The sequence below is a fragment of the Trachurus japonicus genome, chromosome 11, assembly GCF_045865225.1.
Source record: "Trachurus japonicus isolate A0001 chromosome 11, Traja_1.0".
In the NCBI taxonomy this organism is placed as follows: domain Eukaryota; kingdom Metazoa; phylum Chordata; class Actinopteri; order Carangiformes; family Carangidae; genus Trachurus; species Trachurus japonicus.
In genome coordinates, this window is record NC_140917.1 from 26,051,396 (window position 1) to 26,064,405 (window position 13,010).

Here is a 13,010-nt window from a genome sequence, read left to right on the forward strand (position 1 = left end):
TAGGCAACCTAGCCTAGCCACCCACAGCAGCATAAACATGGCATTCTGAGGCGACACATTGCACAGCCTTCAGTAAATGAATAAATACATATTAATTGGAGTGGAGTGCCATTTACACTATATTTTAGCATTAAGAGTCCTGATGGAAGTTGGAAGTCATAATGGACAATGTGGGTTGGGTCAGACACTATTTTCTTCCCCTGTCTGGTAATACTGTAGACATTTTGGTCATTTTATGAAAACAAGGCCTTACTGTTATTTTCATCTGGTATTTCACACAGAGCATCATTTTACATATTTGTTGCTTTGTGTTTCAATAAAATAAATGAAATGTACTGCGTTGTGTGGTCATTGACAAAACAAACAAACAAACTAGAATGTGTATACAGGTAATAACTCAGAAAATTAGAATATCGTGAAAAAGTTCATTCACTTCCCCATGATTGCGAACTGTACTGAACCAGACAGAGAGCTTTTAAAGGCTCAGGAACCCTTTGCAGGTGTTTTGGATTAATTGGCTGACGAGGCTGTGACAATTTGAACTACAACATTGAACTTTTTCACGATATTCTAATTTTTTGAGACTCTGATTTTGGGGTTTTCATAAGCTGTAAGCCATAATAATCAAAATTCTAACAAATAAAAGCTTGAAATATCTTGCAATGCCTGTTATGAGTCTAAATAATATATTCATTTCACCTTTTAAGTTGAAATACTTATATTCTAATTTTCTGAGTATTACCTGTATGTAAGTATTTGACTTTTAATGTTGACTATACTTGAAAAAAATATTTTTTGCTACTGTCAGTTACTTAAACCATTTGAGGCAATTGCTTGACACAAATGGTGTATCAGCTAATATCCAGGTTCACAGTAAGCAGGTGTTATAGAAGTAGAGGAGAAAAAAAGAAAAGACATTGGAGAAAATTGTGTAGATCAAGACAAGGACACAGACACAAATAGGTCTTAATTATTTTTTGTAGTTTAAGTCAGCACATGCCAGTGTGAGTATATGGCACAAAATAAGCAGCAAAGTTTCTGAACAGCAGGAATTCAAATTTCAATGACATGAAGCCAGTTTTGTCAGTGAGGCAGTTTTTTATTTTCATGTGGGTAGTGTTTTCCTGCTTCCCTTGTAGTCAGTGTTCTCTGGCTTTTTTGTCACAGTCCATAGAAATACACATTCACTCACTTGCAAATTACACATGTTTAGCCCTGTGTTAGCCAGAGGCAGGTGGAAATGTCAAACTGTTGATGAGGGACTCAACCCTTATTTACAGTGGCAAACATTACTGTATCAAACCTTTATCAATTTTGCCAAAACATTTTTTTTCATCATCTGACAAAATAAAGTATCACATGCAGGATTGGAAAATGTGACATTTCATACAGAGAATGCATTTGATTTTGATTATATCTGTTGATTGCCTTTTAAATGAGGAATGATGAAGTCTTTGGAAGCACATCCTTTATTTTGGGTAACACCAGAAGCTATAGAGAAAAAAAAAGAAAAGAAATGATCACATGTATATCAGGTATTCACTATATGAGGCTGTTTGTCTCTATATCTTTGGGCCTTTGTAAGTGACTTAAGATTTTTGAGCACTTCATTTCACTTTAGGAATTATGCTTTAATTTTTAATACTATAATGTCGATATCTAGTATCACATCCAAACACCCACCTATCTGTGTCAATCAATCAATCAATCAATCAATTTGTTTATTTCGGGCATGTCAATTTAAATCATCATCATCACACCTCATCATCAAATAATACAATACATGGCCGAAAGGGAAAAGCGGGAGAAGCAAAAGCTTATCTAGTCCCGCCCCCATTACCCACAGAATAAGAATATTTGTCATACATACATATCTTTTTGCTTTTTTCTTCTTTTCTTATTATTATATATATATATATATATACATACATACATACATATATATATATATATACATACATACACACACACTACATTTTGATGTAACATTCTTTTACTTATGACATTTTGACATAACATGTTACGGTAGTAGATAGTATACAGATCATAACATAAATTTTTTTTTTTTTTTACATTTTGATATAACATACTTTTACTTATGACATTTGACATGACATGTCATGACGTGTCCTGCTCCTTTGAGATTTGCCAAGAACGCAGACTTTTTTGATTTCACCAGTTTTTGATGGTCTTGCTCCAGCTTCCTTCCCACTGGGCCCTTCTTCACCTTTTCCCAGTCCTCCTGAGTCTAGATCACAGCAGAAACATAAACATTTGTCAGCACAGGCGATCAGTCATTTTCATGAGTCCCTGTGAATGATGTAACTTCTCACCATATTTTTGAAGGCCTCTCCACGGTAATAGTTTGTGGATGATGGATACTCCATTCCCTCATCAAACAGCTGCTTCAGGCCTGAAGCCACCAGATGCAGGGCCTCTCCATCGTAGGCGTACACCTTTTTGTCCTCACAGGTCATCACAACAAGCTGCTCACATGAACATAAGGTGCCCCCCACCACACCTAAAACCTCCATCTTTACTACAGTGGGGAGGAAGAACTTCCCCCACGCGTTCACCTCATCATGGTTCCCTCTGTACATGGTGTCTTTAAGCTCTGCTTTCTTCAATACAGCACCAGCTGGCTTCTTTAGTTTTATAGTAATCTCGTCTGTCTGTCTGGTCATCAGTCTCGCGTAAGCTGCTTCTGCAACATGAGAAGAGAAATATGTGAAATAATGAATTATGAGCAACGGAGGTATCATGATGTGTGGGTAAAAAAAAAAAAGTGTAGTCAACCTTCTGCTCCATCTCCCCGAAGACGATCAGGCACACTGAAGGATGGAAGAGACAGGAGGTAAAAAAAAAAAAATTAAAAAAAGTGGAGACAGTGAACAAGATGTAAAAGTAGCCTATAGCATGTCAAGCATGAGTTACAGCCTCTACAAGGAAACTCCATAACTTCGAAGTCTGAGTGGATTCTCTTTTTTACAGTCAACCAGATATATCATGGCCTTTTCTATTTCACAGGAGAAATATACAGGTACATCCATTTTAACTTCAGTTAATCCCACATACATTTACAGAACACTTTTCGTTTGAGGAGAACATATGAATTTCTGTGGTGGTGACAAAGAAGTCTGGTGAGGTATCTTCATAATATCAAACAAATTATTTACACAACAGCTGTGTTTTTATCTGGTTCAGACAAACTGACCCATTAAGGATGAGTATCAATTTGTGATCTTCCATAATTCATTTAAGTTCCTGCATGAGGTTTAATTATTACAAGTAGCTAGTGGTTCTGTTGGGCCACCAAATATTCGCAGGTGAATGTTGTTTTGATGTGCCCGTTTTTATTTGTTTCCCTGAATAAAGAGAAAATGGTTTTTACAAGTACCTGACTCCAGCCATCCTGAATGGGTCACCTAGAAAAAAACAAACAAAAAACAAATCAATGATGGAAAAAAGGTCAAATATTTAATCTGACTAGTGCTGCTGTTAGAATTAACTTGATCAACTCCGTAAACTGCATCACTTCATCACCTACCACAGCTTCCTACAGAGCCTCTACCAGAGATAAACCAAGAGGAGTTCACGGACCGACGGCAGAACACACTGTTCATTAGACTCACCCTTCACAGAGTTAAATAGTGTTGCTCCGAGTGACGACGACGCTCCGCACCGTGAGTCGGCGATGTTCGACTGTTTCCGCTGCAGCTTCGTCTACTCTGTTTTCCACGTTTTATTTTTTTCGATAGAATCACGTGATTGATGACAACCCAAACTGCTCACATGATAGAAGGCTGATAAGCTATCCCACCTATGACAGCAGCTGTATTTTTGTCTCTTTTAAACAACATGACAATGTAAAAGAGGGCCTGTCGTCTTCACCAGAGATGGCAAAAGTACCCAGATTCTTTACTTGAGTGGAAGTAAAAGTACCTGTGTAAAAAACGACTTAAGTAAAAGTTAAAGTACTGATCCAAAAAGTAAAAAGTAGGCTACAGGCTCTGAAATTTACTCAAAAGTAAAAAGTATTTCCATTACACGATTCACTGCAAAGCAAATAACCACATGATAATTCATCTTGAATCCATTTCATCAATGTTATTGTTTAAACAAAAATTGTTCACATAGCCTAAGTTTACCTGCCGGACACAAAATGTATCCTAATGTAGCTACTTCACTAATGGTCAATCGTAGGCATTTGTATTGTAGCTACACTTCAGGTTTACACATCACACTTATGAACATTACATTTTGGACCAGGACTGGCTTCTAAACTGTGGTGTCACAAATCATGCTCGTAGTCCCAATTAATAATCTTGTGGATTGAGACACTTTAGGGGGGTTATTATTTATGGCCCTTTTCCACTAGCGCGACTCGGCTCGACACGTCTATTAGATTTGTTTGGGGTTTTTTGTTGGGTTTTTTTGGCTTTTCCACTTGAACTCAGCTCAAGTCGAGCTGTAATTTTATTTTGCCGTAAATTTATTTTGCCATGGAAACCCTGATATATTAAAAAAAAGTAACGAGCATTTTGGGGAAATGTAAGGAGTAGAAAGTACCGATATTTGCGTTAAAAATTTACTGAGTAAAAGTAAAAAGTTGTCAGAAAAATAAATACTTCTAAAAGTACAAAGTACCTGACAATTCTACTTAAGTACAGTAACGAAGTATTTGTACTTTGTTACTTGCCATCACTGCTCTTCACATAGTCACATCTCTGTTAAGGGGTTTCTTGGGAGTTTTTCCTCAGTCGTGGTAGGGCAGAGGATGTTGTTATGATGCTCTTTGAGACAAACTGTTTGTTAAAAAATGTGTGTCTGGTGAAACGAAATGTAAATGATCATGTGAAGAAGATTACCCTAGAGGGACAATAAAATGTCTAAAGTCAAAAGTCAAAATTGTTGTGAACAGTAAACATTGAAAATAATAGTGACAGGTAGAATATCCAATAATTAACTACACATCTTGACAGCTGTACTTTCAGATAGGCCTACACTAAACTCTCATCTCTGGAACAATAAAGTTCCCACATTATGGAAAGAATCCACTATTGTTCGTGGGGCAAAGGTCCCATGAAATGATTATCGTCCTGTGGCCCTCACCTCAGTGGTGATGAAGAGCTTTGAGCGTATAGTGAAAAAGAGCTTGCTTGCTTTTTTTTTTTTAAAACATGTTTTTATTTGAAGAAATGAACATTGATCACAGATATTCAACATACAACATTTTTCTTATTTTCTTTCCTCCCACCCATCCCCATCGTGCTGCCAATATGAAAAAATAAATTAAATAAATGAATAAAATAATGAAAATAAACTTGTGAGTGAGAAGCACACCTCAAATGTTATACTAAGAAAGTTATAGGTATGAAAATATATACACGATTAAAATAATACTGTAATACAAAATAAATAAATAAAGATAAAGAAAAATAAATGAAATAAAATAAGAAGCAAATAAAAACAAATCAATAAGGGAAAAAGTGGACATCAAGACAGTACAAATAGGTTATTTTCCTTTTTAAAACTTGTAATCTTGTGGGAGAACTGCAAGTTTCTCAAAATAAGATAATAGAGGGGCAAGAGCTTGCTTGCTATGACGCAGACTGTGATCGATCCACTTCAGTTTGCCTACCAACCCAGGAAAGGGGTGCAGGTGACATTGAATTTAGTTGTCAGGCACCTGGAAGGCAGGAAAACACACATACAGTATGTCTGTATGTTTTTCTGATTTTTCATCAGCCTTCAACTGTATGCAGCCTCTTGTCCTTACTCACAGGCTTTCAGAAATACCCAGTGTTGATTTAGGATGCTGGTTAGTTGATTTTCTGACGACTAGGCCTCAGAGAACTTAGTGTGTCTGACTCTGAACTTTTGCTGCAAACCAAGTTGCCCTCCGGGGACATTAAAGATTTTCAAATCAAATCAAATCAATGGAGGTTTCGCCCAGACTGGAACAAACTACTTTGTATTGTGCCTTTGATTATTTGTAACTGAATCAATCACCTATAATTGAATTTGATCATGTGATGGCTCTCTCTCTTCTCTATCTTTAGTGTTTTCTTAACACCTCCTATCAGCATACTGTACTGTAGGCCCACAGAGCACAATGTGGATCCCCTGGAGATGTTCCACGTCTGATGGTCTCAGTGCAAAGTACAAAGGTTTAATTTGTTCATTGTCATGTGAAATACCATGTAACATCCCTATTGATGTCATGTGTGATTTAGAAGTGTCTTCGTTCTGGTTGGATATTCAAGGGAAAGAGGAATGGCCTGACCTTTGAATTGATCTGTTTACCACAACTCCCAATGGTCGAGTGTTGTCTGTTTCTCAAGAATTGTTACTATTCACTATAGTTTGCTCACGTTGTATGTCACAATAAACTGGAATCTTAACCACTCGTTTCTAATATTGCCTTGTTCAGAGTTTTATTCTTGTATACACACACATACACACACACACACACACACACACACACACACACACACACACACACACACACACACGCACATATAGTTGATTTATGTATTTCTGAGATAACAAAACGTTGTTCAGCCATGTGGAGGTGCTCATGTGAGAATAAAAATGTTTGTGGGTTGAGGCTGCACCGCTGGAATGTATGTATGTGTTGTTATATTTTATGGCCACTAGAGGGCAGCAGACGAGTGAGTCAGTGTGATGATGCTAATCTTTTCCTTTGGTTCCTTTGCATTTCCGTTGTCACATTTTTATCTGAATAGTAACTGTTTCTGATCTCTGATGAGTGTCAGGGATGTTCAAGATGAAATTCTATGAAATACTATGCTTATGGCACTAGAAGAGGTATTGATATCCCAGATTCCCAGCATTAGCTATCATCAACAAAATGCTCTATCATCTACATCTATTGATTGTTTATTATGTTTTGTGTCAACTCATTGTTGTCAACTAATATTTTCATTAAGTCTTTTACTTAGGTTTTAATGTTGTTCTTTATCTTATAATGGTCCTTTATTAATGTCATTCTTAGTTATACTGATGTTTTAAGTAGGGATGCACCGATGCATCGGCTGAACATCGACATCGGCCGATGTTCGGCTCGTTGACTGCCATCGGCCATCGGCAAAAAAAGATGACATTCACCGATGGCAGTGGCCGATGTTTATGTTGGTTTAAATGCCGCATGAACGCTGTGCTCGGGAGGAACCTTTCTTTTTTCTTCCTTTTTTGGGGGGGGAAGATATCTGTTCGGATCAATATCTTCAGTTCGGCACACATGTGATCCGCGGATTGATTTTTGAAAAAAGAGTTGCGCGCATGTTTAATAAACACACTTGTTAAGTGCAGCGCGGTCATGGCGAGCGGAGGAACGGAGGATCTTGAACGCCCCTCGTCATTTAAATCCCCTGTATACACCCGTTAGAGAGGAACTCGTCTGGTCGCTTTTTTTTCCTCTAACCTCCGCCTGGCCACGTGTTTGTGTTTACACCAGTTTACACCGACGCCAGCGAGAAATCAATAAACGGAGCGGTGGATTACGTAACTGTCATAAACATTACGTTACGCAGCGCGTCTGTGTCGCGGTGCCACAGAGACCAGAGCTGGGACACGGGGGGCGGCCAGGTAGACTACTACACTGATGTTGCAACGAGAGAGACGCCAGGTGAAGGCAGAGAGCCTCCGTTCTCACTCGTTACCAGTCACAAGTCATGTAGTTAACTATCACAATTACTCTGGGGCTTTTTAATTGAGGTAAACATGTAGCATAGCCACAGGAGAAATCCTGATTAGTTCCTCTTTCAGTGTATACAGAAAGTTTTAGTTCATCAACCGTTTGAAAAAAAAACCTTTCATCATTCTGTCTCTGTGTTACTGCAGATAAAGGGGGTCAGGGAGAGAAGTCTAAGTAATTTGACATATTTGAGCATTTTATATAAAAAAAATAATGCTATAGTTACTTTTCCTGGTAACTACTTTTACCATATAGCAACTCTAATACTAACTCTAGGCCACTGTAAGTGTTTTAAGGTTATGTCAACTAAAAATTGTTTCATAAATTTGTCTAACTGAATTTGTGCTCATTAAATAATAATATGATGAAGAGCTGAAAGACTTTTAAAATAGTTCAGTAGGCTAATGTTTCTGTGGCACCAAATACGGAATAAATAACAAAAAGAAAAAACATCGGCATCGGCATCGGCCATCGGCCAAGTTGTTATTTTAAACATCGGTATCGGCATCGGCCCAGAATTTCACAATCGGTGCATCCCTAGTTTTAAGGTCATTTTTTGTCTTGACTCTAGTCTTTTGCTTATGTTTTTTATTGTAATTTACTGTCCGGCATTTAAGTCGGAGGATCTGGGTTCAAACCCCTGACCACACCACAGTCCAAACACATTAGGGTTGAATGAATGAATGCGCTGCCATCTAGTGGTGAACAGGAAGCAGCTACCACAATGATTAGCAGAAATGGAGGCTCTGTAGTACCTAACAGGGAGATTGGGAGGCTGAGAGACACAGATCTTGGTGGAGACCAGAAACTTTGGTTTCAGCTCTCTGAGGATAGCCATCAGACTCTGCTTTATTTGGTTTTCATTCTCTTGTCCTTTCTGCTGGACGACCTGGAAACAGTGACACATGTTATCAAGATGTTACAGCTGCAAACTGCCACTCACTGAATCTTTTGTAAAATGAAGATTATGTAGAAGTGAGGGAACATTTCATACATACATTCACAAACATTTGTGAATTGATTTTGTGTGCTATAGTGCTAAATTGTCCATATTAGATCAATATCTTACCATGTCCATGACACAGGAGAATGGACTCCTCTGAGGAAGCTGAGTGGAGTACAACTGAAGAGGCCGAGGGTACTTTGCTCTCAGCTTTTCCAACATCTCCTTGTCACTGATGATTTCCTCTGGGGTGTAGGGGATGTTGTTGACTCATGCCAGGAAGAAGATGCAGTGAAGTATCTGTTTAGCAACATGTTAATTTATTACCATAACATTACATGTGAGATTCTTTTTTTTTTTTTTCAAATTCACCAACCCACCTCATCCACAAAATGTTTACTTCCTGGAGTTTTGTGACACAAATCCAGCATCATCATCATGATGTCAAAGGCATTTTCTCTCAGATCTTGATCTCTCAGAAATTCTTCCTTGCTGGAAATGAGAATAATTTTAAAGAGTCATAAACATGTTACAGCAGTGACAGCTTGTAGTGCAGCAGAATCAGCTCACTCACCTCATCAGGGGGAAAATACATGAAACAATTAAATACAACACAGACGACAGAAACAAAAGCAGGATTTCAACACAGAGTTTACTGGTAATAATAAAGCCGCTACTCACCATCGCTGCAGTGTAAGAGTGAAAGAGAAAGTAAAGTCAGTGTCCAGTAACAACCAGCCAGCTGTGGACTGCTGGTCAAACACGTATTATTTATCCAGAAATGTAACTTCAGTGCGATGCGATGGTTACACCTGCTGGTGAAACAACAAAACAAAACAACAAAAGATAAACCAGCACTTATATCCAGTTACATTTTAAAGTTAATATATGTAAGTGAGGGGTCTCAGCACACCTGAAGATGCAGGTGCGTAGGAGGAGGGCATAACCCAAAATACAGAGTTCAGAAGAAGCTCCCATTCTTCTGAAAAGTTAATATATGTGAAACAGAGCTTGTTTAGAATTATAGAATATATTTCCATGAGTTTCCATAGTACCAAAATGTCTAAGGGTCCTTGCAGGCTATGGTGTAGTAGTTATAATAAAGGGCAAATGATATTATCCTTTGCCCTTTATGCATCTAAGTTATCTAAACTTTAATGGCCTCACATCAGGACGTTAAGTCAGAGTATTTGCTTTGGATTCATTGTGTTCATGTTGTGTGTTACACAGGTACTTAACTCCTGAATCTTTTTTTGCCTCTTTCTTTGTGGTTTGGATTTTTTTTTTTTTTTTTGTCAGAGCGCAAACGGCTTTATATCTGACATCAGATTTACAGTCAGATCTTTTGAGAGCTCTTTATTATGAATGAGGTTGAGCAGAGCCAAGATTCCTGTTTGTATGACTGTTCATCCTAGCAGTGGATGTTTGAACCCTTCCACCTTTCAACCTGTTGTCTCATTATGCTTCATCTGTCATCTCACTCACACATACATTTACTTATGCCACTGTGAAAAAGTTGATAAAATGAAAACAAACCATCAGCTTTGGTTAAGTTTGGTTTTATTAACATCAATATGATCAACACAGTTTTTGCATCATCCATTTGCTTAATTAAAGACATTACACATTTAGTTTATAACCACTGACATGATCTTCACTGTCAGCGAGTACAAGAGTTCACATCACATGTAGCTGGAGCAGCAGCGTCTATCAGTGGAGGATCTTTTATGATTGATTGACTGACTGATGGGTTATATTGACTGACAAGCCATTGATTAACCACCAGGGGCCCAGCACCATAAAGTGATAATAAAATAGAAGAATATAGTAGTGCATCAGCATAAATTGTTGACTTTGCATTGCATGCCACAGTGTAGCCTATGGTTCACTTTTCTTCCATACACAGTAATTGCCTGCTTATGGCAATGGTGGTGATATTCAAGAATTTCAAATTATAGCACAATTACACACACACACACACACACACACACACACACACACACACACACACACACTGGTTTGAAGTTAAGTGTCCCCTATGATGATGTTTGCATGCTCAAGACCAGCGATATTTTCTTCACTTCACACATTGAAACATTTAATAATTTCTCTGTAAATTCTGTGACAGATCTATTGCACAAAACTATGTGAAACATTTGTGCATCTGTCAATAATGAGGCCATTGTACTTCTGTACTGGTTCATGCAGAGGCCTGATTTGTTAGTATAGAAATATTATGCTCTTGATGATGACAGCAACTTTGTGATCATTGCTTTGGGGTGGGCCCTTGAGTCTTGTTGCCCAGGGTACAGAAAAGTATTAATATGGCCCTGCTGACAGGTATATCAGACCACTTATAGAGATCACAGCCAGTTAACTTCAGTATTCCTTTAGACTATTCATTCCGTGGAGATACATGAAAATCCTCTGTGACACATTAGTCTCTAGTTGAGGTTTTTCCACTGAAGATTTCAGTGCATTGGCAAAAGATGATTCTGATCATGTTCCAAAGTCCAATGAAGAACAGTTCTTACTGCTCTTTGTTTTCTTGTTTTCATTCTGGTTAACGTGGAGCTACACTCACCAGCTATTTCAGAGCTTTAGGGAGGTGAGACTAAGTGCTGAACAAGTAAAGAGATCACACAGGAATGGATATAATAGATACTGTATTAAATAGTCCAACTCTGTCCTCCTGATGTCTTCAAAGCCAGGTGTTCACAGTCCCAGTAGAGATCTATCCTTTATTTGTTGAATAAACAGGAAAGCCAGATCAGCCTATGAAACCTGACTGAATGTGTCCAGTCCCTGAGGCTGGCAACCCAATAATCACAAACAGTTGGGCCTTTGTCCAAACCAAATCTTTTAGTGATTAATGCTCTAACTTTATGGAATGACACACTTACATTGACATTTCCAATACTACTGACCTGCTCACATACATAACCTACTTGAATTTCTTGTGACGAACCTTTGAGCAAGATTATGATAGAGGTCATTTGAGGTGAGCAAATGAGCAAGTATCAACATGTTATCGTATGTTCTGATACCGTGTGGTTCTGCACAGATGACAGTTTTTGGCAAGTATACTTGACCAATAACATCGCAGCAAAATGTCAGACACCCTCTTGAAAAAGCATATAAAAGAAAGCGGCCTGTCAGCGGTGCAGATCAACTCCAACCAACACATCAACTCCTCGATCTGCTCCAAGGAGACGCCATCATGATCCTGCTCCTCTTCCTGTTTGGTCTGGCTCTGGGTGCTGAGTCTCCTTCAGGTGAACCTGAAGTGAAGCTGCAGCGTGGAAGCTGTCCCATGTTCTGGTACAGCTTCAAAGACCGCTGCTACCAGTACGTTGCCTCACGTATGACCTGGGCTGATGCAGAGCTCCACTGTTTGTCAGAGGGAACCAACCTGGTGTCCATCCACAGTCAGGATGAAGATGATTTCGTCAAATCCTTGATCAAGAACTTTGATCCTGCTCAGGGACTCACCTGGATTGGACTCAGTGACACACAGAAGGAAGGGTCATGGATGTGGTCTGATGGGACTAATAGGCTATATTATTTCAAAGGCAGAATGAACAGTCGTGCTCAGGTGCATTTCACTGGTCTGGCTAATCCACCAGACCTGACATAGAGGGCCCTAGTTTCTTGGCGCAGCGCAGGTGGCGCAAGGTAACCCAGCTGGTCTAATGCAAGTTTCGACCAGTGCAGCCTAGCGCAAAGTCAGATTGGAAGATTGGCAGATCGTGCTGCGCTGAGATAGGCGTGGCCGCGCAGCAGGGGGAGGCATCACAGATTCAGCTTGGTGCAGTGGAAGTTTTGTGCGAAAATGTCCCGCCGAGGTTGCGCTGAAAGCTCGCCACCTCCAACCAGGTCTAATCTCAGCGCAGGGCGAAGCGCAGCAGGTGCAGTGGAAGTTTGGCTGACTGACCTGCAGTGCACACACGTCACCAAGACCTCACAGGCAGATCTCCACAGTTCCAGACACATTTCAATGCAATAAATATCCACAATAACCACTATTTAATGCAACTAATGGAATCAACACGTGAATTTATATCTATATAGATTGTCCCATCACATCTGACGTCAGATCAAAGCAGAGATAAAGGCTGTCGGTGCGTAAAGGAAACTCCACCTGAATTAACACAGCAGGGACGAACTGGCACTGAAAAGCAGCTGTGGATGTCCCAAGCAGGACTGAGGGTGGATGATACCACTCTGCCCTTGTGATGATCGCTTTATTTATTTATTTACTTATTAATTCATGCGAGCGACCGCATCACGCAGCCGTAATGAAAAACAAAACACAAATCTTCATCTCTCTTAGTCCACCACAACAGC

General features: G+C 39.2%; 1 protein-coding gene across 1 annotated transcript; it reads left to right on the plus strand.

The window, feature by feature from the left end:
* The first annotated feature begins 11,847 nt into the window (after positions 1-11,847).
* LOC146978949 (lactose-binding lectin l-2-like) lies at positions 11,848-12,300 on the plus strand. Its single transcript, XM_085790242.1, has one exon. The coding sequence runs from the start codon at positions 11,884-11,886 to the stop codon at positions 12,298-12,300; it is 417 nt and encodes a 138-aa protein (XP_085646368.1). The 5' UTR covers positions 11,848-11,883.
* Positions 12,301-13,010: the final 710 nt, after the last annotated feature.

What these genes read in the sequence shown, in the direction of transcription:
- LOC146978949 (XM_085790242.1), top strand. Translation starts at nt 11,884, where the DNA reads ATGATCCTGCTCCTCTTCCTGTTTGGTCTGGCTCTGGGTGCTGAGTCT.